The following is a 24,669-nucleotide window of genomic DNA, read 5'->3' as shown; positions in this document are numbered from 1 at the left end:
TTTTTTATTTTTTTGTTTATTTTTGAGCCAGGCTCTGACGTTGTCACACAGGCTGGAGTGCAGGGACATGATCATGGCTCACTAACCTCGCACTCCTGGGCTCAAGAGACCCTCCCATCTCAGCCTTTTGAGTAGCTGGGACTACAGGCATGCACCACCACGCCAGCTAATTTTTTAAATTTTCGGTTTTGTAGAGACAAGGCCTTGCTATATTGTCTAGGCTGGTCTTGAACTCCTGGCCTCAATGAATCCTCCTTCAGCGCCCCCCGCATGCAGGGATTATAGGTAGATTTTTCATAGTGGAAATGACAATAGTGAACATTTTGCATCTTTGTGCTAGGAATAGAACTCTTGAGATAAAGGAGATGTTAAGTTGTTACTGGTTTCTGACATGTAGATGGCTTTGGACACAAGTCATACATCTGTCCAGTAAGGGAGACAAAGTTTCATGTGCAAAACCCACATGATCTTAGTAGCGTCCCATGGAATAGGCTGAAGCTACCAGGCCTTATTTTTAGATGATTCTTCCCAGGGTGCAAAGGTAATTATTATTAGGGTGGTGATGATGATCTTATGTCTATACCCACTGAACTCAACCCTTCTAATTCTGTATTTGTAGATCTCCATCCTTTGCAGGAGCACAACAAGATGGCCATGTCCCAGGTGAGTTCTAATGTACCCCTACTTTTTTTCCAGTGAAATTGAGGCAAAGTTTGGAATCTATATAATAAACTTGAAAATACCAATTATCCCCTCTTCTCTGGCTGTTTTCTGTTCAACTTGTCCTCAGCCTCTGGTTTCTCTAATCCTTCCCCTCACCAGGAGAGAGGAAAAACAAAAAGATACCTCTCTCTACTTGTTCTTCCAGAAACTGTACCTCATCTTTTCTTCTTCTTCTCAGAGAAGAATTGTTTAAATACATAGATTCACCTTGCTTTTTCCTCTTTCTTCACTTCTAGATCGCTTGGTCTTTTTTACTGTGTTTAAGAGAATAAGTTTGTGTATAATGTTTTAATGTACATAGAAGAAACTAGTAGCCAATAAAGTTTCTATTTCTTCTCCCCCCAGTACCACGTTCCTCCTTAGAGATGTCCACTGTTAACAGTTGGGTGAAACTGTGGGGTAGATGCATTTATGTCAGTTTAATGAGCTAAAAACATACACGTATATATTTTTTTTATGCTTTTACACAAATGGCATCATATTCCCATACCCATCTTGCTTTCTGAACCTGATTATATCCTGGGTGGTGTTCTTTGTCAATATATAAAGATTGTTTTAATTCCTATTTCATAGTATGGATGTATCATGTAACTATTTTTCTATTCACAGATATTTAGGTTTTTAATTTCTTTTTCTTTTTCTTTTTTTTTTTGTGACGGAGTTTCACTCTTGTTGCCCAGGCTAGAGTGCAATGGTGCGATCTCGGCTCACTGCAACCTCCGCCTTCCAGGTTCAAGCGATTCTCCTGCCTCAGCCAACCGAGTACCTGGGATTACAGGCATGTGCCACCATGCCCAGCCAATTTTGTATTTTTACTAGAGATGAGGTTTCTCCATGTTGGTCAGGCTGGTCTCGAACTCCCGACCTCAGGTGATCTGTCCACCTCAGCCTCCCAAAGTGCTGGGATTACAGGTGTGAGCCACCGTGCCTGGCCTTTTTTTTTTTTTTAAATGGAGTTTTGCTCTTGTCGCCCAGGCCGCGGTGCAGTGGCGTGATCTCGGCTCACTGCAACCTCTGCCTCCCAGGTTCAAGCGATTCTCCTATCTCAGCCTTCCAAGTAGCTGGGATTACGTGCACGTGCCACCACGCCCGGCTAATATTTGTATTTTTAGTAGAGATGGGGCTTCACCATGTTGGCCAGGCTGGTCTCGAACTCCTGACCTCAGGTGATCTACCCACCTCGTCCTCCCAAAGTGCTGGGATTACAGGCATGAGCCACTGCACCTGGCCTAATTTCTTTTTACTATTGTATACAGTACCTCATGAACAATTTTCTCTGTATCTACTTGCTCTGTAGTACCAGTGTTTATGGAGGTTATACCTGGAAGTCGGGTTTTGACTAAAAGGTAGTGAGACTTAAATTTGCCCTCCGAAATCCTTCATAATTACTCCTTTCACTAAATGTAAAGATTAGATAATTTCTGCGTTCCATTTTTCCAGGCTATTAAAGATGAAAAGGTACCCAGTTCATTTTGTGAAGCCACTTAACCTGAAATTTGAAGAGGATACTACAAAAAAGAAAATTATAGACCAGTTTCCCTTAAGAACATGGATGTCAAAATGTAAAAATATTCTGAATAGAGCATTAAAAAATTGAACATTTAAAAGTAATGCATACACATAGTAAAAATTCAAATGAAAGTTTTGTTCAAGAAAAGGCAAAAAATAATTCTCCCATCCTCAAGATTCCTTCATTTTTTGGTACAGTCTTTCAGAGAATATGTATGCTTATCTGTCTGGATGTATGAATCTTTCTTGTTTTTTTTTTTTTTTTTTTTTTTTGAGACAGAATCTCGCTCTGTCGCCCAGGCTGGAGTGCAGTGGCAAAATCTCGGCTCACTGCAAGCTCCGCCTCCTGGGTTCCCGCCATTCTCCTGCCTCAGCCTCCCGAGTAGCTGGGACTACAGGCGCCTGCAACCACGCCCGGCTAATTTTTTGTATTTTTAGTAGAGACGGGGTTTCACCATGTTATCCAGGACGGTCTCGATCTCCTGACCTCGTGATCCGCCCGCCTCGGCCTCCCAAAGTGCTGGGATTACAGGCGTGAGCCCCCGCACCCGGCCAGGATGTATGAATCTCTTTGTCTGCTCACTCCTGTGTGTGCTAGTTCTCGCTCTGACACGCTTTTTCTCTAACAAATTAGAGCTCATTCTGGTCCTTTTGGTCTTGTCTTCATGATCATTCCACTTTACTTGTATTTAGTTGTCCCTAGGGTTTCTTACTGCGGCACTATTGTCATTATGGTTCTGATCATTATTTGTTGTGGCTGCTTTCTTGTGCATTGTATGTGTAGCAGGGTCCCTAGCCTCTATCTCTACTAGGTGCCAGTAGAATCCCTCCCCAAGTTTTGGCAACCAAAGTATCTGTAGTCATTGCCAAATATCCCCTAGGGGAGAGAATTATCCAATGTTTAAAACCAGTGGTCTACCTTGTTTGCAAAAGCAACTGCTTGGTATTTCATTGCATGGGAACACCAATATTCATTTACCTTTCTCCTAGTGATGAACATTTAGGATATTTCTAGTCTTTTGCTGCTATAAACAGCATAGCAATGTACAGTACATTCCGTTGCCTGCATGTGAGTATGTCAGATGTGAGATTTCTAGGTCAGATTCATGTGCATCATGAATTTTGATTCAGAACTGTCAATTTGCCCTCCAAATAGAATACACTGATGTGTACTCCTAGCGGCAGTATATGCCTTTTCACGTAAGTGGGCAATCACAGTGCATTATCCAATGCTTTGATTTTTGCCATGATGCAGCATATAAGAATGGTGCATTTTAATTCACATTTCCTGAAATTAGTGTCTTTTCATATTTTTTGTTTGTTTGTTTTTTGGAGACAGGGTCTCAGTCTGTCACCCAGGCTACAGTATGGTGGCACAATCACAGCTCACTGCAGCTTCGACCTCCTAGGCTCAGGTGATCCTCCTGCCTCAGCCTCCTGAATAGCTGGGACCACAGGCGTGTGCCACCACACCTGGCTAATTTTTGTATTTTTTGTAGAGATAGGATTTTGCCATGTTGCCCAGGCTGGTCTCTAACTCCTGAGCTCAAGTGATCTACCTGTCTTGGTCTCCCAAAGTGCTGGGATTACAGGTGGGAGCCATTGCACTGGGCTATTTGTTTTTTGAGACAGAGTCTTGCTGTGTTGCCCAGGCTGGAGTGCAGTGGTGTGATCATGGCTCACTGCAGCCTCAACCTCCCAGGCTCAAGCAATCCTCCCACCTCAGCCTCCCAAGTAGCCAGGAATACAGGTACATGCCACCACACCTGGCTAATTTTTCAATTTTTTGTACAGCTGGAGTCTTACTGTGTTGGCCAGGTTGTTCTCCAATGCCTGAATTCAAGCAATTCTCCTACCCTCACCTTCCAGTATGGTGAGATTACAGGTGTGAGCCACTGTGCCCAGTCTTCTTTTCATTTTTTTTAACCACCATTTGTACTTCCTTATTTCAATTATTTATTCTAGTCATTTGCCTCCTTTTCTCTTGGGTGTGGAATTAATTTGATTGCTGGATGGTAGCCCTTTATGTTAACTCAAGTAAATAAGATCTCTATCATATATGTTGCAAATATTTTTTCATACTTCATTTGCTTTGACTTGTCTTATTAATTTTGGGGAGTGGACACTTACATTTTGTTAATGTGGTCTAATTTCACAATCTTTTGTGACTTCTAGATTTCTTTTATTGCTTATATAGGATTCTGTGAGTCAAGATTATAAAAATGGTATTTCAGTTATGTGGAAAAAGTGGTTACTGAATGATGGTGGCACAGTTGAGTATCTGTATGGAAACAAAGACTCTTCTATATCATATAAAAGTGAATTCTAGATTGGTTGTAGACCTAAATATATATTTGAAAAATTGGGTAAAAATTTAGGAGGATATATGGATAACTTTATGCAGTGCAAGAAACTTTTTTTTTTTTTGAGATAGAGTCTCCCTCTGTGGCCCAGGCTGGAGTGCAGTGGCACGATCTCGGCTCACTGCAACCTCCGCCTCCCGGGTTCAAGCAGTTCTCCCACCTCAGCCTCCCAGGTAGCTCAGACTACAGGTATGTGCCACCATACCTGGCTAATTTTTGTATTTTTAGTAGAGACGGGGTTTCACCCTGTTGGCCAGGCCGATCTTGAATTCCTGACCTCAACTGAACTGCCTGCCTCAATCTCCCAAAGTGCTGGGATTACAGGCGTGAGCCACCACGCCTGGCCCTGCAAGAAACATTTTTAATGAAGATGGAAAACCCAGAAATCATAAAGGGAAATATTGTCAGATTAGACTGTATTAAAATGTTAAAACCTGTAGAGTCAGAAGACATATTTGAAGCTGAGAGAAAATACCTGCAATGCATATAATACACAGAGGATTTATGTATGTAATATGAACAATGATTAAAAAACAAAAAAATGTGGTAGAAAGGAGTCAAAAATATAAGGCAGGCAATTTATGAGAAAAAAATATGATGCCATTTGAAAGGATATTTACTTTTTCCAGTTTTCAAGCCAGGAAAACAGGGCCAATTTTCATTCCTCCCTTTCTGTTGCATTCCAACAAATGAACCCAGTCTCAGCCCTTCTACTGTTGTGCCTTTCAGAATTTTTTTGTTTTATATATATACAAAACCACAACATTTTGCATGGGTTGTTTTTAGTGAAAATATGCTCCTACTGTGCTTTTCTGAAATTTGCTTTTTTTTTTTTCATTTAGACAAAAGTATCCCAGGCATCCTTATGTGTGAGTCAATTTTTTTTTTTTTTTTTTGAGACAGAATCTTGCTCTACAGGCTGGAGTACAGTGGTGCGATCTCGGATCACTGCAACCTCCACCTCCCGAGTTCAAGAGATTCTCCTTTCTCAGCCTCCTGATAGCTGGGGTTACAGGCTCACGCCACCACGCCCAGCTAATTTTTGTATTTTTAGTAGAGATGGGGTTTTGCCATGTTGGCCAGGCTGGTCTCAAACTCCTGACCTCAGTTGATCCACCTGCCTCGGCCTCCCAAAGTCCTAGGATTACAGGCGTGAGCCACCACACCCGTCCTGTGTGAGTCAATTTTTATCATGACAGTTCCAGAGTATAGATGGAGCAATTTATTTAACTACGCTCTAGTCCTAGTCCACATGCAGATTATTTACCAATCAGGGGTCATTTTTCTCATAAGCAATGTCACCTGGTAATACAGCTGTTGTTCTACCATTTTGGGGTTCCCAGGAACACAGGACATTTGGGTTTTCTTTCTTTTTCTTTTATTTTTTTCTTTTTCCTTTTTTTTTTTTTTTTTTTTTTTTGAGACAGTCTCACTCTGTTGCCCAGGCTGAAGTGCAGTGGCATGATCTTGGTTCACTGCAACCTCAGCCTCCTGGGCTCATGCAGTTCTTCCACTTCAGCTTCCTGAGTAGCTGGGACTACAGGCACAAACCACCATGCCCGTCTAACTTTTTTTTTTTTTTTTTTTTGAGACGGAGTCTTGCTGTTGCCAGGCTGGAGTGCAATGGCACGATCTCAGCTCACTGCAACCTCTGCCTCCTAGGTTCAAGCGATTCTCCTGCCTCATCCTCCTGAGTAGCTGGGACTACAGGTGCGTGCCACCATGCCCAGCTAATTTTTGTATTCTTAGTAGAGACAGGGTTTCACCATGTTGGCCAGGATGGTCTCGATCTCTTGACCTCGTGATCCGCCTGCCTCAGCCTCCCAAAGTGCTGGGATTATAGGAGTGAGCCACTGCGCCTAGCCCTTTTTTATTTTTGTAGAGATGGGGTTTCACCATGTTGCCCAGGCTGGTTTCAAACTCCTGAGCTCAAGCGATCCACCTGCCTTGGCCTCCCAAAGTGCTGAGATTACAGGTGTGAGCCACTGTGCCAGACCTTTTAGAGCTTTCTTCTACTTTTTGTTAATACGAATAGGACTGCCTTGGACATCCTTACGTACACATAAATATTTCACTAGAATAGAGTCCTGTAAATGCAACTGCTGGTTAAAGTAAGAAACAAATACCTTTAATAGGTATAGCCAAATTATGTATCAATCAGCCTTTATATGAGAGTATTTAATTTCTAATACTCTTCATCAGCAGTGACTCTTATGGATAAAAGACAATATCTTATTGTTTAATGAGCATATATGTGAATTTTAGTGAGGTTTATAATCTTTTTGTGTTTCTAGGCCTCTAACATTTCTGTTGCTATGAGCATTTTATTCATACTGTTGGGCTGTCTCTTCTTACTGATGTGTTAAAGGTATAGGGTAAAATCCTAGAAAGGTCATTGCTTTGTTAAACGGTATTTGCAATGTAAAATTTGATATATATTAACCAATTATTCCTCCCAAAAATGCTGTAAATAGTTTATAACTTCTTTGGTGTTTTTTCTACATACTTGACTGTACTAAGTATTATTAACCTTTTTAGTGTTTAAGAATATGAAAGGGATACATAGTAAGTTATATATTTATTTTATATTCATTCAGTTATATGTTAGGTTGTGGTCTTTTTCATAATGATTTGTTAGAATTTTAGTGTATAAAGGAAATTAGCCCATTGTTTTGTATATTTCAAATACTTTTCTCACTTTGATATTGATGTTTCATAATATAATTTTTGGCCAAGTGCTGTGGCTCATGCCTGTAACCTCAGCACTTGGAAGGCTGAGGCAGGAGAATTGCTTAAGCTCGGGAATTTGAGACTAGCCTGGGCAACATGGCAAAACCTTGTCTCTACAAAAAATACAAAAATTAGCTGGACGTGGTGGTGCGTGCCTATAGTTCCAGCTACGAGGGAAGCTGAGGTGGGAGGATCGCTTGAGCCCAGGAGGTCGAGGCTGCAGTGATCTGTGAGCATGCCACTGCATTCCAGCCTGGGCAACAAGAGCAAAACCCTGTCTCCAAAAAAAAAGAAAAAAAATTCATTCTGCTATTTAGAAATTTCTAATGTCTAGGCAGTCATGTTGATCAGTCCGTGACTGTATGTCTTCTGAATTTGGGGATTGCTTAGAAAGGCTTTTAGCCGGCTGGAAGTGGTGGCTCACGCCTGTAATCCCAGCACTTTGGGAGGCTGAGGTTGGTGGATCACTTGAGGTTAGGAGTTCGAGACCAGCCTGGCCAACATGGTGAAACACCGTCTCTACTAAAAATACAAAAATTAGTTGGGTATGGTGGCGGGTGCCTGTAGTCCCAGCTACTTGGGAGGCTGAGGCAGGAAAATCACTCGAACCCAGGAGGCAGAGGTTGCAGTGAGCTGAGATCACACCACTGCACTCCAGCCTGGGCAACAGAGTGAGACTATGTCTCGAAAAAAAAAACACAGAAAAGAAAGGCTTTTAGCCACTATAAAATTTTAAAAACTTTGATCTATTTTATGGTTATCTTGTACACATTTAAATCTCTAAGGCTGGGTGCGGTGGCTCACACCAGTAATTCCAGCAATTTGGGAAGCTGACACGGGTGGATCATTTGAGCTCAGAAGTTCGAGACCAGCCTGGCAATATGGTGAAATCTCGTTTCTACAAAAAATACAAAAATTAGCTGGGTGAGGTGGCGTGTGCCTGGAGTCCCAGATACTTTGGGGGGCTGAGGCAGGAGGATCACTTGAGTTCAGGAGGATCGCTTGAGCCCGGGAGGTTGAGGCTGCAGTGAGCCATAATCTCACCACTGCACTCCGGCCTGGATGACAGAGGGAGACCTATCTCATCCCTGTGTAATTTGTTTGAGGGTTCAGAGTGAGATGGGTAATTCAGTTTTATTGAGTTATTTTCCTCCATAAATACCTAGCCAGAAGATATGGTTTGGCTGTGTCCCCACCCAAAATCTCATCTTGAATTGTAATCCCCACGTGTCAAGGGCGGGACCAGGTGAAGGTAATGGGTCATGGGGGCGGTTTCCCCCATGCTGTTCTCATGATAATAAGTGAGTCTCATGAGAGCTGATGGTTTTATAAGCTTCTGGCATTTCCCCTGCTTGCACATCTCCTTCCTGCCACCTTGTAAAGAAGGTGTCTTGCTTCCCCTTCACCTTCCGCCATGAGTGTAAATTTTCTGAGGCCTCCCCAGCCATGCTGAACTGAGTCAATTAAACCTCTTTCCTTTATAAATTAGCCAGTCTCAGGTATGTCTTTATCAACAGCATGAGAACGGACTAATCCACCAGATTTTCCTAATGTCATCTTTTCTGCATAGATTTTATGTGTGTGTAAATATATATATATATATATATATATATATATATATTTTTTTTTTTTTTTTGAGACAGTGTCTCACTCTATCACCCAGGCTGGAGGACTGGAGTGCAGTGGCATGATCTCAGCTCACTGCAACCTCCACCTCCCGGGTACAAGTGATTCTCCTGCCTCAGCCTCCTGAGTAGCTGGGATTATAGGTGATTCTCCTGCCTCAGCCTCCCAAGTAGCTGGGATTATAGGCGTGCACCACCACACCTGGCTAATTTTTGTATTTTTAGTAGAGACAGGGTTTCACCATGTTGGCCAGGCTGGTCTCGAACTCCTGACCTCAAGTGATCCACTCGCCTCGGACTCCCAAAGTGCTGGGATTTCAGGTGTGAGCCACCGTGTCTGGCTGATTTATTTTTGCTGTAACCAGCCAATGGGTTATTCCCACCCACTGCACAGTCAAAACCAATTCACTGAGACCACGGCATTGCAATAAAGAGTTTAATTGACGTAAGTCTGGCCATGCCACATGGGAGATGGAGTTATTACTCAAATCAATCTCCGAAAATTTGGAGGGTAGGGTTTTTCAAGGATAGTTTGGTAGGCCATGGATTCAGCTTCTGGGTGGGGCCATAGGACCGGTTGGTGGAGGTTGGCCAGTCCTGGTGGAGCCACTGGTTGTCAGAAATGCAAAAACTTGAAAAAATGCCTCAAAAGGCCAATCTTAGGTTCTATAATGGTGATATTATCTGCGGGAGTAATCGGGGAGTTCCAAATCTTGTGACCTCCGGAATAATAGCTGGAAATCTTTTATGTCTACATGTTAGCAGATTTTAGCCTCCTCATATCCTCCTAACCTTGTGGCCTCTCAGCTTTACAAAGGTGGTTGAGTTTTGCAGAAGGCTATTATAAGCTTGTCCAACCCACAGCCCATGAGCCACATGCGGCCCAGGATGGCTTTGAATGCGGCCCAATACAAATTTGTAAACTTTCTTAAAACATTATGAGACTTATTGTGACTTTTTTTGTGATTTTTATTTTTTAGCTCATCGGCTATCTTTAGTGTTGGTGTATTTTATATGTGGCCCAAGACAATTCTTCCAATATGGCCCAGGAAAGCCGAAAGATTGGACACCTGTGGTCTATTATCTTTTAAACTATAAAACAAATGTCTCTCAAAGTTTGCTTGGGCCAGGCCGAGGAATGATTAAGGGCAATTTGGAGGTTAAAGGCAAGATAGGGGTTGGTTAGATCAGATCTCTTTCAATGTCATAATTTTCTCACTCTTATTATTTTTGTAAAGGCAGTATCACTCTTTTTTGAACTTGACACTGCATGGTTTATTTAGTCCAATAATTTTTTTTGCAACTTAACGAGACAAAGGGTTTAAACTCCATTGATGTTTTTTCTCTCTCTCTAATGATGAATTTACCAAAACACAAAGATGTGTGACACAATGAATTGCTCATGTTTTAAACTAAGAACTATGTTTTTTCTCTTTGCTATATGATTAGTAGAATGAGTCAGTTCCCAAGACATGACCAGTTTCAAAGTGGAGTGAAAATGCAGAGGTTTTCTGCATGATACTTCTCAAAGTCACCAGGAGACTATTAAAAGATTTGAGATGAAGTAACACAGTAGTAAGATTCCTAATAGAGGAGGTTTAGTTGTTAAGAGAGTCACATACATACTTTGTTTTGTTTTGTTTTTTGTTTTTTTGAGATGGAGTTTTGCTCTTGTTGCCCAGGCTGGAGTGCAGTGGCGTGATCTCGGCTCATCACTGCAACCTCCACCTTCTGGTTTCAAGCGATTCCCCTGCCTCAGCCTCCTGAGTAGCTGGGATTACAGGCGCCCGCCACCACGCCTGGCTAATTTTTGTATTTTTAGTAAAGACGGAGTTTCATCATGTTGGCCAGGCTGGTCTCGAACTCCTGACCTCGTGATTCGCCTGCCTCGGCTTCCCAAAGTGCTGGGATCACAGGCGTGAGCCACCGCGCCTCGCCACATACATATGTTTTATTTTTTTAAATTTATTTTATTTTATTTTATTATTTTTTATTATACTTTAAGTTCTAGGGTACATGTGCACAGGCAGTATCATTTTTATGAAGTAACCTCTGACACTCTACTCAGAGGATCTGTTAGTGGTTATTAACTTTCATCATCATTGTCATATTTAGCTCTGTGTGACTAGAAACGTGACAATGGAATGATGGCTGTTTTACTGGGTCTGAGAGATAAGGAAGGAAACCCAAGTTTTTCCTACTGTCTACTCTCACTTGACACAACACTCCTGACACGAGATGTAATCCCAGGCCCCAGGCTGTTTACCCAAATACCAAGTTGTTCTCCAGTGGACACCAGCTGGGTCTCCTCTAAGTCAATTCCATTCTGACACCATCTACCTGGAGTTAGCGTCAGCTCCCACAGGTTGAGGCTTAGTCCCACAAGACTACCCCCACCTGAGATGCCAGTCTCGAGTAGGGTATCATCTATACATCTGATTGATGGGACACAAATCAGGGGTTCCCTTGACTCCCTCCTGGTGTTTGATTAATTTGCTAGAGTGAGTCACAGAACTAACGGAAACTGAATTTCCCCTGTTTGTTATAAAGGATATTACAGAAGATACAGATGAACCGCCAGATGGAAGAGATGCATAGGGCAAGGGATGTGGGAAGGTCCACGGACCTTTCATGCCCTCTCTGGACTCACTACCATCCGGGAACCACCAAGTGTTCAGCTGTGTGGAAGCTGTCTGAACCCACCCAGCCCTTTGGTTGTTGTCGTTGTTGTTTTTGAGAAACAAGGTCTTGCTCTGTCCCCCAGGCTGGAGAACAGTGGTGCAGTCTTGGCTCACTGCAGGCCCAACCTCCTGGCCTCAAGTGATCCTCCCTTCTCAGCCACCCTTAGTGCTGGGATCACAGGAGCCAGCCACCACACCCAGCCACAGTGGGGTTTTTCGGAGGCTTCATCACAGAGGCATGATCATCATTGGCCCTTGGTGATCAACTCAACCTTCATCTCCTCTCCCCTCCCAGGAGTTTTGAGGATGGAGATGAAATTCCCAACCTTCTAATCCTGTGTGGTTTTCTGGTGACCAGCTTCCATCCAGAAGCTACCTAGGGGCAGCCAGCTAACAGTCATCTCATTAGCATATAAAAGATACTTTGATCACTTCAGAGGCTATTCCAAGGGTTGCAGGAGCTTCTTGCCAGGAGACAGGACAAAAACCAAATATATATTTCACAATATCAAACCAGGTGACATTACTCCAGATAAAGTTGACTCTGGATTGGTAAACAAACTGCATCTGGACTGGAGGACTGAGTAAACTATGACTGGCTGGTAGGAAGCCATGGATTGGGGTTTTCTGAGCACATTGCCACTCAGTGATATGTAACTGGGCCCATCTTTTGCTGGGATCCTCGAAGCCATGCCACTGGGACCATTACAAGAGATACTGGTCTATGGAACAGGTTAGGGCTTCCAAGCAACATCATCCTAGCACTCAGCAGTGTGGTTTTGTTCCCCAGCACCGGAGCTATCACGAGGGAGGGGCAGATTGGGCTAACAGCTCCTGGATTGCTCTGAGAAGCCCTCCTGCTGGAGAAGCCTGCCTGTCCCCACCCTCTGGCACGCTGGCTTTCCTGCCCCTCTCCTTCTGCACAGCTGGGTAAACTGGTGCCACTGTGGCTGATTTGGGCCTTATGGGTGCAGCGAGTGGCTTGAATTGAAGGCCACCCAGTGTGGGCATGACAGGATGGGATCTGGAGCAGAAACAGGCGGGTTATTAGTCTTTGCAAGGAATTGGGGCGCTTGTAGAAGTGAGTTCTTGTTTGGTGGTGACAAGGCCAAGCACAGACCTTTCCCCTTTTGCTTCAGTCAGCTGCCCAGGCCACAGACCTCTGGCTTCCTGTTCTTTTTTCATGATTGATGAGTGAAGGTTAGAACGGTTTGTCATGATTGATTAGCTATGTTTAGAACTGTTTGTTGTAGCTCTGTGTCCCCTGCAAGGCCTGCTCTGTCAGCGCTAAGCAGAATTGACTTCTTCCTTTGTGGACAACCCGGACCCCGTCCTACATCTGTCACTGTCCCCATGAGGCAGGCTTCCTCGCTGCCTCTGTTTCTTCTATGAGTGTCTAAGTGTCGCTTTTCTCCCTCCACTAAACTGAAGCTCCTTGAGTTTAAGAGGTGTCTTTTTTTTTTTTTTTTGAGATGGAGTCTCGCCCTGTTGCCCAGGCTGGAGTGCAATGGCGTGATCTTGGCTCACTGCATCCTCCGCCTCCTGGGTTCAAACGATTCTCCTACGCCAGCCTCCCGAGTAGCTGGGATTACACGGGCCCGCCACCATGCCCAGCTATTTTTTGTATTTTTAGTAGAGATGGGGTTTTACCATATTGGCCAGGCTGGTCTTGAACTCCTGACCTTGTGATCCGCCCGCCTAGGCCTCCCAAAGTGCTGGGATTACAGGCGTGAGCCATCACGCCCGGCCAAGGTGTCATTTTGTATCAATCTTTATGTCACAGGACTTACCAGCCTGGCCTCTATTCAGTAAACATGTGTTGAATGAATGAATTTCCAGGGTAAGATATTTCTCATACTCTATCTCTTTCTCCTATAAAGTTCAAAATGATTTTAGTCATATACTCTATGTAATATACTATGCCAAACTGACTAGTGACTGGCATAAGAACAGTTATATAAAGAAAGGCCAGCGTGGATGCGGGAGCCAGACTGCATGGATTCGAATCCCTCATTCCTGGCTGTGTGACCTGGGCTGGTTATTTAGGCTCTGTGTGCCTCACACTCTTCATCTGTCAAGTTCCTTCTAGGGTGGCGGCGAAGACTGAAATCTTTAGTACATGTAAAGAACTTCAAAGGGCACAGAGTAAGCCCTCCATGTGTGTGAGGTGCCATGTCCCAGTGCCCCAGGCTGGTCCTGGGGTGCTAAAGAGGAATGTGCCGTTACAGAAATCATTGACCTTCAAGGACGTGTTTGTGGACTTCACCCTGGAGGAGTGGCAGCAACTGGACTCTGCCCAGAAGAACCTCTACAGGGATGTCATGCTTGAGAACTACGGCCACCTGGTGTCCGTGGGTGAGGGACCGCGCCACAGGGTGATGCAGAATGCCTCCAGTACTGTGTTTCTTTCTCAGCTGCTCCAAGCTCTGGGGCCTAGGAACAATGAGTGTGGGTTACCACCCTCAGTGAGTTTGGGTTACTGCCCACTGTGTAGTATTCGTAGTCTCCTTTGGACACTGGAGAGCATATTGGTGCCCTTGCTTGCTATGTGAATGTTCTGTACTGAGGGGCAGATAGCTGTGTGCATGGGGCCATCACCGAGGCCGTGCCACCTTCAGCCTGCAGGGGTGGGCCTAGGTTCTGGAATTCCTTAGCATTAATAACAAAGTCCTATGTCATGTCCCCTAAACAGGGCATCTAGTTGGGAAGCCAGATGTGATCTTCAGGTTGGGACCAGGTGAAGAGTCCTGGATGGCAGATGGAGGGACCCCGGTACGGACCTGTGCAGGTGAGGACAGGTCAGGTGAGTCAGGCCAGGGAAAAGGGACCAGGTTGGTTGGTGAGAGCTTGGCCTCTGGGATGTGCTCAGGAGCCCTTCTCAGAGCCTCGGACTTGTGGACATGCCTAGGCTCTGATGAGCAGAACTGTCGTCATGTCCAAATGAGGCTTCTGCCTGGCCGCCGGTTACAGTCTCTGTGTTCTTTGCTTGGCATTCACATAGATTGTGGCCACTCTTGTTCTGAGATCCCATTTCTACCTTCCAGCCTCCTGGCTTGTTAGTGAGAAGTGCCAAGCCCCTTCTCATTCCTCTCACCCTGTCCTTTCTGGAAGCTTTTAGAACTTTTTCTCCCTTCTTGTGCTTATGTATTTTTACCAGACTAGATGCAAATGTCAGCATTTCCTCTTTATTGGGCATACTGTGGGCCCTTTCAGGCTGAAAGTTGGAGTCTTTTTTTTTTTAGACTCAAGGAAATTATCATACATTATTTTTTGGAGTTGGTATAGGCAACAAAGCTTTGCTGGTGACCTTTACTCTACCCAGCCTGGTACCCACCATGTTCTTGCCTGCTCTTATTTTGTGGTAAACACTGTAAACCTCACACTGTTTTCTATTTTCTCTTTGTATTCCTTCCCAGACTCTTACAAATCTGACTTGATACCACCTGTTTTCAGATTCCTCCTGTTTTCAGTACCTTCCTCCCACCCAACTCTTGTTTTTTATATTATCTATTTATTTATTCAAAAATAAACTTCAGAGAACATTATTCCCAGGTTGGAATACTTTATAAAACACTGCTAAACTGTTTTCCAACATGGCTATACCACTTTTTTTTCCCACTAGCAATGTATGTGAGTTCCACGTGTTTCACATCCTTGCCAGCACTTGGTATTGTTAGTGTTAGTCCTTTTTTCTAGTAGGTGTGTAGGGGGATCTCATTGTGATTTAATTTTGCATTTTTCTAACGATGAATATTGTTGAGCCCTTATTTGCTATCTTTATATCTTCTTTGTGGAAGTATTTGTTGTAATCTTTTGCCATTTTTCTTTGCTATTAAATTGTAAGGTTCTTTATATATCTTTTTTTTTTTTTTTTGAGATGGAGTCTTGCTCTGTTGCCCAGGCTGGAGTGCAGTGGTGCAATCTCAGCTCACTGCAACCTCGCCTCCTGGGTTCAAGCAAGTCTCCTGCCTCAGCCTCCCGAGTAGCTGGGATTACAGGCACCCGCCACCATGCCCAGCTAATTTTTGTATTTTTAGTAGAGACGAGGTTTTGCCATGTTGGCCAGGCTGGTCTCGAACTGACCTCAGGTGATTCACCCGCCTTGGCCTCCTGGAGGGCTGGGATTACAGGTGTGAGCCACTGCGCCCAGCAGGTTCTTTATATATTCTTGATGCAAGTCCTTTAAGTATGTACTCCCAGATTATGGCTTCTTTTTTTCTTAACTGTGCTTTGTAGAGTAGACGTTTTTAATTTTGATAAGGCTGAGTTTATCAAGTTCTTTTATGGTTCATGCTTTTTGTATCCTAAACAAATCTCTGACTCAGAGCAATGGAGATTTTTCTCCTATGCCTTCTTTCAGAAGATTTATAATTTTAGCTCTTAAATTTAGACCTATGACAAAGAATGAGTTAAGTTTGTAAATCTGACATGAGGTGAGGGTCAGGGGGCTTTTTGCATATGTATATCCAATTTTTCCAGCAGCATTTTTGAAAATACTCTTCGTTGTTGTTGTTGTTGTTGACTTACTTTGCCATCGTTGCTGATAACCTTTGAATGGCCGGGCACAGTGACTTAGACTTGTAATCCAAGCACTTTGGGAGGCTGAGGTGGGAGGATCAGTTGAGCCTAGGAGCTTGAGACTAGCCTAGGCAACATAGTGAGCCCCCGTGTATAAAATATTTAAAAGATTTGCCAACCATGATGGCATGCACTTGTACTCCCCACTACTTGGGAGGTTGAGGTGGGAGGATTGCTTGAGCACGAGAGGACGAGGCTGCAGTGAGCTGTGATCACGCCACTGCCACTCCAGCCTGGGGTATAGCAAGACCCTGTCTCAAAAAAAACCAAACAGTTGAACAGAGATGTGTCTGTCTATACATCATTAATACACTGTTTAATTACTGTAGCCTAACATTAAGTGTTCAAATCAGGAAGTATGAGTTTTCCAACTTTGTTCTTCCTTTCCTAATGTTTTGCCTATTCTAGGTCCTTGGTATTTTTATATAAATCTTAGAATCAGCTTGTGAATTTGTACACAAAAGCCCGCAGGGATTTTTTTATGGGATTACACTGAATCTGTGGATCATTGATATACTGACAATATTGAGTCTTCCAATTAATGAATAGCATGTATCTCTATTTAGATCTTCTTAAATTTTATCTCAATGTTTTGTAGTTTTGAATGCATAAGTCTTTCACATTTTGTTTAATTAATACCAGCTTTTTTTGTTCTTATAAGATACTATAAGTGGTATTTTGTTTAATTTCAATTTCCCATTGGCCAGTACTATCTTATAGAAATGCCATTGATTTTTGTATATTGATCTTGTACCCTGGGACCTTTCTAAGTTTACATATTAAAACTTGTAACTTTTTTTGTAGATAGCTTGTAACTTTTTTGTAGATAGCTTGACATTTCCTATGTAAACAATCATGTAGTTGTAAATAAAGACAGTTTTATTTCTTCCTTTCCAATCTGGATGTCCTTTACTTCTTTTTTTGCCCTCTTTTTTTTTTTTTGAGAAGGAGTTTCGCTCTTGTTGCCCAGGCTGGAGTGCAATGGTATGATCTTGGCTCACCACAACCTCCGCCTCCTGGGTTCAAGCGATTCTTCTGCCTCAGCCTCCCAAGTAGCTGGGATTACAGGCATGCACCACCATGCCCAGCTAATTTTTTTTTTTTGTATTTTTAGTAGAGATGGGGTTTCTCCATGTTCATCAGGCTGGTCTCGAACTCCCAGCCTCAAGTGATCTGCCTGCCTCGGCCTCCCAAAGTGCTGAGATTACAGGTGTGAGCCACCATGCCCGGCCTCTTTTTGCCATTTTTCACTGGCTAGGATCTTTAGTATTGTGTTGAATAGGCATAGTGAGAATGACTTCTTTGCTTTATTCCTGATTTTAGGGCAAAAGTACTCACTTTCTCATCATTAAGTATAATTTTTTATTTGTAGAGTTTTCCATTGGTGGGCTGACAATGCTTGAGGATTATTCCTTTTAATCTTAGTTTTTTGAATTTTTATCATGAATTGATGCTGAATGTTGCAAATGCTTTTTCTGCATCAATGAATATGATCATACTTCTTCTCCTTTATTTTTAAATTAATTAATTATTATTATATTTAGAGATGGAGTCTCGTTCTGTTCCCAAGGCTGGAGTGCAGTGGTATGGTCGTAGCTCATTGCAGCCTCGAACGCCTGTGCTGAAGTGATCTTCCTGCCTTAGCCTCCAGAGTAGCTGGGACTACAGGCATGTACCACCATGCCCAGCTATTTTTTAAATTTTTTGTAAAGATGAGGTCTTGTTGTGTTGCCCAGACTGGTCTTGAACTCCTGACCTCAAGTGATCCTCCATCTCAGCCTCCCAAAGTGCTGGGATTACAGGTGTGAGCTACCATGCCTAGTCAATTTGCAGATTTTTCTTTTTCTTTTTTTCTTTTTGAGACGGAATCTCTGTTGCCCAGGCTGGAGTGCAGTGGCACGATCTCAGCTCACTGCAACCTCCACCTCCCAAGTTCAAGCGTTTCTCCCACCTCAGCATCCCTGGGATTACAGGCACCTGCCACCATGCCTGGCTAATTTTTTTTGTGTGTATATATATAGAGACGGGGTTTCTCCGTGTTGGTCAGGCTGGTCTCGAACTCCCCTGACCTCAGGTGATCCACCCGCTTTGGCCTCACAAAGTGCTGGGGTTACAGGTGTGAGCCACCATGCCTAGCCAATTTGCAGATACTGAACCAGCCTTTCATTACCTGTGTAAACCCCACTTGATAATGACCTATCATTCCTTTGATATGCTCCTATTTATTTTTGCTCATATTTTGTTATTTTGCATCTATGCTTATGTGTCATAATCATTTGTAGTTTTCTTCACTTACACTGTTTGTGTCTGGTTTTGACGTCAGGGTTATGCTGGCCTCATAAAATGAGTTGGTAAGTGTTTCCTCCTCTTCTGTTTTCTGAAATTTATATAGGACTAGCATTATTTCTTAAATGTTCTGTAGACTTCATCAGTGAAAACATCTGGGCCTAGAGTTTTCTTGGAGGGTAAGTTTTGAACTACAAATTCTTTTTTTTTTTTTTTTGAGATGGAGTTTTGCTCTTGTCGCCCAGGCTGGAGTGCAATGGCGCGATCTCGGCTCACCACAACCTCCACCTCTTGGTTCGAGCAATTCTCTTGCTTCAGCCTCCTGAGTAACTGGGAATACAGGCAAACGCCACCATGCCCGGCTAATTTTTGTGTTTTTAGTAGAGACAGGGTTTCACCATGTTGGCCAGGGTGGTCTCAGACTCCTGATGTCAGGTGATCTACCAGCCTCGGCTTCTCAAAGTGCTGGGATTACAGGTGTGAGCCACTGCACCCGGCTACAAATTTGTTTTTTTATAATTATAGGTATATTCAGATAACTCTTTTCTTCTTGAGCAAGCTTTGGTGGTTTGTGGCCTTGAAGGAATTTGTCTCATCTAAACTATCAAGTTTTTGATATAAAGTTTTTTTTGGCCAGGTGGGGTGGCTCACGCCTGTAATCCCAGCACTTTGGGAGGCCTAGGCAGGCGGATCTCGAGGTCAGGAGTTCAAGACCAGCCTGGCCAACATAGTGAAACCCTGTCTCTACTAAAAATACAAAAATTAGCTGGGCATGGTGACACGTGCCTGTAGTACCGGCTACTCAGGAGGCTGAGGCAGGAGAATCACTTGAAACCGGGAGGCGGAGGTTGCAGTGAGCCAAGATCGTGCCACTGCACTCTAGCTTGGGCAACAGAGTGAGACTTCATCTCAAAAAAATAAAGAAATAAAATAAAATAAAGTTTTTTTCATAAGATTTCCTTATTATTTTTTAATATTTGTAGGATCTGTAATGTTGTTCTCCTGATATTGATAATGTATGTTTTTTCTTGATCAGTCTGACTTAAGATTTATCCATTGTATTGATCTTTTCACAGAACCAGCTTTTGATTGTGTTTATTTTTGTGTTTTTCATTTTCTATTTCTTTGAGATAGAAAGAAATCCTTATTGATTACTATATCTTGCATACAGAAGAGCATTTAGAACACATGCGTACTTTTCAGAAGAAATATATAGCTAACACCTGGATAATCACCACTCAGGTTGAGAACTACGACTCTACCCCTTCCAGATGGCATCCTCCTACCTCTCTCCTGGATGTAACCTGTATCCCAAATTCGGGGGTAATTATTTTTAAGATTTTTGTTAGAGCTTCTGCTATCTATATTTGTATACACAGGCAATATATTGTTTAGTTTGAACTTTTCTTTTTTGAGCTTTGTAAAAACAGAATCATCCGTATGAATTATTTTGTGACTTATTTCTTTTATTCACTACTATAGTTGTGAGATTCAGCCATGATGTTTATTTTCATTGCAGGATAGTGTTCTAGTTTGGGTATCACACAATTAAAAGTAACTACTCTTCTCTCTTTTAAATTATTTATTTATTTTTTAGAGACAGGGTCTCACTCTGCTACCTAGGCTGGAGTGCAGTGGTGTGATCATAGCTCATTGCAGGCTTGAACTCCTGGGCTTAAGCAATCCTCCTGAGTAGACAGTACTATAGGCATGTGCCACTGTGCTCAGCTATTCTTGTTTTTCATATAGAGATGGGGTCTCGTTATGTCACCTAGGCTGGTTTTGAACTCTTGGCCTCAAGCAGTCCTCCTGTCTTGGCCTCCTAAAGTGTGGGATTACAGGTATTAGCCACTGCACTCAGCCAGTATTTACTCTCTTGATGGTGTTTGGGTTGTTTCCGGTTTAAGGCTAATATAGTTAATGATAATACTGCCATTATTTTACATGTTTGCTAGGAACATTTGCTGTGAGAGCTTTCCTATGTATATACCTAGGTTGTGGTGTCTGGGTTCTGGAGGTGTGAATAATTTATAGATAAGGCCAAATGTTGTTGGTTTGTGAAACATTTGTAGATGCTCCCTCCGTGCCACTTCTGCTTGTCAGACTTTTATTTGTTCCCATTCTGGTAGGTGTGTATTAGTATCTTATTGTGATTGAAACTTTCATTTCCTTGATTAGTAATGTAATTGATCCTCATTTCATATTTTATAGAGAACTTGAGTGACTTGTGTAAATCTTACACGGTGCCTGCGTAAGTCTTCAACTCATTTATTTCTTATGGTATGTGCCTTCCTCCTACTTATTCATAGCACTCTTTTCTTTTCTTTTCTATTCTATTCTTTTCTTTTCTTTTTTTTTTTTTTTTTTTGAGACAGAGTCTTGCTCTGTCGCCCAGGGTAGAGTGCAGTGGGGAGATCTCAGCTCACTGCAACCTCTGCCTCCTGGGTTGAAGCAATTCTCCTGCCTCAGCCTCCCGAGTAGCTGGGATTGCAGGCATGTGCCACCATACCCGGCTAATTTTTGTATTTTTAGTAGAGATGGGGTTTTGCCATGTCAGCCAGGCTGGTCTTGAACTCCTGGCCTCAGGTGATCCACCTCCCCCCTCCCCCGCCTTGGCCTCCCAAAGTACTGGGATGACAGGGGTGAACCACCGCGCCCGGCCCATAGTACTATTTTCTTTCTTTTTTTTGAGACAGTGTCTCACTTTGTTGCCCAGGAAATCATGGCTCACTGCAGCCTCAACCTCCTTGGGCTCAGGTGATCCTACTTCCTCATCAGCATCCTGAGTAGCTGGTACTACAGGCATGCACCACCACACCTAGCTAATATTTGTATTTTTTTGTAGAGATGGGGTTTTGCCGTGTTGCCTAGACTGGTCTCAAACTCCTGGGCTCAAGCGATCCACCTGCCTCAGTCTCCCAAAGTGTTAGGATTACAGGCATGAGACACCATGCCTGGTGGCACTATTTTCGGTAGAGTACATATTAATTAATGCTTTATTGCAAGCATACTGTCCCTTTGTTAGATTGTCTTTTTTTTTTTTTTTTTTTGAGACAGAGTCTTGCTTTGTCACCCAGGCTGGAGTGCAGTGGTGTGATCTTGGCTCACTGCAACCTCCACCTCCTGAGCAACCTCCACCTCCCGGGCTCAAGCGATTCTTCCGCCTCAGTCTCCCAAGTAGCTGGGATTAGAGGCATGCACCACCATGCCCAGCTAATTTTTTGTATTTTAGTAGAGATGGGATTTCACCATGTTTCCCAGGCTGGTCTCAAACTCCTGAGCTCAGGCAATACACCCACCTCGGCCTCCCAAAGTGCTGGGATTAGAGTCGTGAGCCACTGCGCCCAGTCTAGATTGTCTTTTCACTGTCTTTCTTGTGTCTCTTGTTGAACACAGATTCTTTATATTTAAATTGCGTTTCTTGTAGACATGATATAGTTGAATCTTGTGTGTTTAATCTCAACTGACAATCTGCCTTTTAATTGGTGTGTTTTTGTAATTATTGATATTGTTGGATGTAGGTCTACCATTTTATTATTTCTTTCTTCTTTGTCCCCCTTTTGCTGACTGTTGTTATTCTATTTTCCCATTCCTCTCTTCTTTGGAACATTTGAATATTTTCTTAAACTTTTTGTTTTGAGATCATTATACATTCTCATGCACTTGTAAGAAGTAATACAAAGAGATCGTAATGTACCCTTTATCCAATTCCCCCCATTGGTAGGTAACATCTTGCAGAACTGTAGTACAGTATCCCAACCAGGATATTGACATCTATACAGATCAAATATGGAACATTTCTGTCACTGCAAGGATCCCTCATGTCACTCTTTTTATTATTTATTTATTTATTTATTTTTGAGATGGATTCTCGCTCTGTGGCCCAGGCTGGAGTGCAATGGTGCGATCTGGTCTCACTGCAACCTCTGCCTCCTGGGTTCAAGCGATTCTCCTGTCTCAGCCTCCCGAGTAGCTGGGATTACAGGCACCCGCCACCACCTGGCTAAGTTTTGTATTTTAGTAGAGATGGGGTTTCACCATGTTGGCCAGGCTGGTCTCGAACTCCAGACCTCAAGTGATCTGCCCAACTTGGCCTCCCAAAGTGCTGGGATTACAGGCGCGAGACACCACACCTGACCGTCACTCTTTTATAGTCATACCGATTTTCTCCCAGCCCATCTCCTCTTATAGCCTGGTAACTACTAATATGTTCTCTGTTTCTATAATTTTGTCATTTGAAAAATGTTATATAATGGAATCATACTGTATGTAACCTTAAGGGATTAGTTCTTTTTCACTCAGCATAATCCTCCAGAGATTCATTCAGGTTGTTGTATGTATCAAGCTTGATTCTTTTTATTGCTGAGTAGCATTCCATGGTATGCATGTTTGTTTAACCGTTCACCTGTTGAAGGACATCTAGGTTGTATCCAGTGTTGGGCTATTACGAATAAATTTGCTACAAACATTTCTCTGTAGGTTTTTGTAATAAGTTTTTATTTCTCTGGGATGAATTTCCAGTAGTGCAATTATAATTTAAATATTATATTTTAAACATACCTCTTTACTGTTTGTCACTGTCTCCTTGTTTTTAAATTAAATTTTTATGTATGTATGTATTTATTTATTTTTTATTTTTTTTGAGAGCGAGTCTTGCTCTGTCGCCCAGGCTGGAGTGCAGTGGCACAATCTTGGCTCACTGCAAGCTCCACCATCCTGGTTCAAGCGATTCTCCTGCCCCAGCCTCCCGAGTAGCTGGGACTACACATGCACACTGCCATACCCAGCTAATTTTTGTATTTTTAGTAGAGACGGGGTTTCACCATGTTGGCCAGGCTGGTCTCGAACTCCTGACCTCAAGTGATCCATCCGCCTCAGCCTCCCAAAGTGCTGGGATTCCAGGCATGAGCCACCACACCTGGCCTGCCTATCTATCTATCTATCTATCTATCTATCTATCTATCTATCTATCTATCAAATCTATCTATCTATCTATCTATCTATCTATCTATCTATCTATCTATCTATCTATCTAATCTATCTGAGATGGTGTCTCGCTCTGTTGCCCAGGCTGGAGTGCAGTGGTGCGATCTTGGCTCACTGCAACCTCTGCCTCCTAGGTTCAAGCGTTTCTCCTTTCTCAGCCTCCCGAGTAGCTGGGACTACAGGCGCACACCACCACGCCCAGCTAAGTTTTGTATTTTTAGTATACACGAGGTTTCACCATATTGGTCAGACTGATCTTGAATTCTGACCTCAGGTGATCCACCCACCTCAGCCTCCCAAAGTGCTGGGATTACAGGCGTGAACCACTGTGTCCTGCCCTATTTATTTATTTATTTATTTAGAGACGGAGTCTCACTCTGTCACCCAGGCCGGAGTGCAGTGGCGTGATGCGATCTCAGCTCACTGCAAACTCCGCCTTCTGGGTTCACACCATTCTCCAGCCTCAGCCTCCTGAGTAGCTGGGACTACAGCCACCCACCACAGTGCCCGGCTAATTTTTTTTTTTTTTGTATTTTTAGTAGAGACGGGGTTTCACCATGTTAGCCAGGATGGTCTCCATCTCCTGACCTCGTGATCCGCCCGCCTCAGCCTCTCAAAGTGCTGGGATTACAAGCATGAGCCACCGCGCCTGGCCTATTTATTTATTTATTTATTTATTTATTTATTTATTTTTTTTGAGACGGAGTCTCGCTCTGTTGCCCAGGCTGGAGTGCAGTGGCGCGATCTCGGCTCACTGCAAGCTCCGCCTCCCGGGTTCACGCCATTCTCCTGCCTCAGCCTCCCGAGTAGCTGGGATTACAGGCGCCCACCACCACGCCCGGCTAATTTTTGTATTTTTAGTAGAGACAGGGTTTCACCGTGTTAGCCAGGATGGTCTCGATCTCCTGACCTCGTGATCCACCCGCCTCGGCCTCCCAAAGTGCTGGGATTACAGGCGTGAGCCATCGCGCCCGGCCTATTTATTTATTTTTTAAGATGGGGTCTCACTATGTTGCCCAGGCTCATCTTGAGCTCCTGGGCACAAGCAATCCTCTTGCCTCACTTTCCCAAGTAGCTTGGACTACAGAAGTGTGATGTCATGCCTGGTTGTTATTTTTTAAAATCAGTGGCTGCTGTAGATACTAAGATAGTCACACACAACCTTTCACATTCTACTTATAGTTTAAT

General features: G+C 43.2%; 1 protein-coding gene across 27 annotated transcripts in view; it reads left to right on the top strand.

The window, feature by feature from the left end:
- ZNF674 (zinc finger protein 674) overlaps positions 1–24,669 on the top strand; it is a 46,202-nt gene that overhangs the window by 2,745 nt on the left and 18,788 nt on the right. For 3 of the 27 annotated variants that reach the window (XM_016942720.3, XM_063804607.1, XM_063804611.1), the window contains exons 3-6: positions 620–663; positions 13,860–13,986; positions 14,324–14,419; positions 19,667–19,818. In XM_016942720.3, the coding sequence (XP_016798209.1) occupies positions 19,767–19,818 (52 nt within the window). In that variant the 5' untranslated portion in view covers positions 620–663; positions 13,860–13,986; positions 14,324–14,419; positions 19,667–19,766. Of the gene's footprint in view, positions 1–619; positions 664–13,710; positions 13,987–14,323; positions 14,435–18,541; positions 18,561–19,629; positions 19,819–24,669 lie in introns of those variants that run through there. The other 24 variants (XM_063804604.1, XM_063804617.1, XM_063804605.1 and 21 more) reach the window with 16 other exon arrangements.

This window comes from Pan troglodytes, chromosome X (genome assembly GCF_028858775.2).
Source record: "Pan troglodytes isolate AG18354 chromosome X, NHGRI_mPanTro3-v2.0_pri, whole genome shotgun sequence".
Taxonomy (NCBI): domain Eukaryota; kingdom Metazoa; phylum Chordata; class Mammalia; order Primates; family Hominidae; genus Pan; species Pan troglodytes.
The sequence above is the reverse complement of the archived record's forward strand: the minus strand, read 5'-3'. Positions and strand labels throughout refer to the sequence as shown.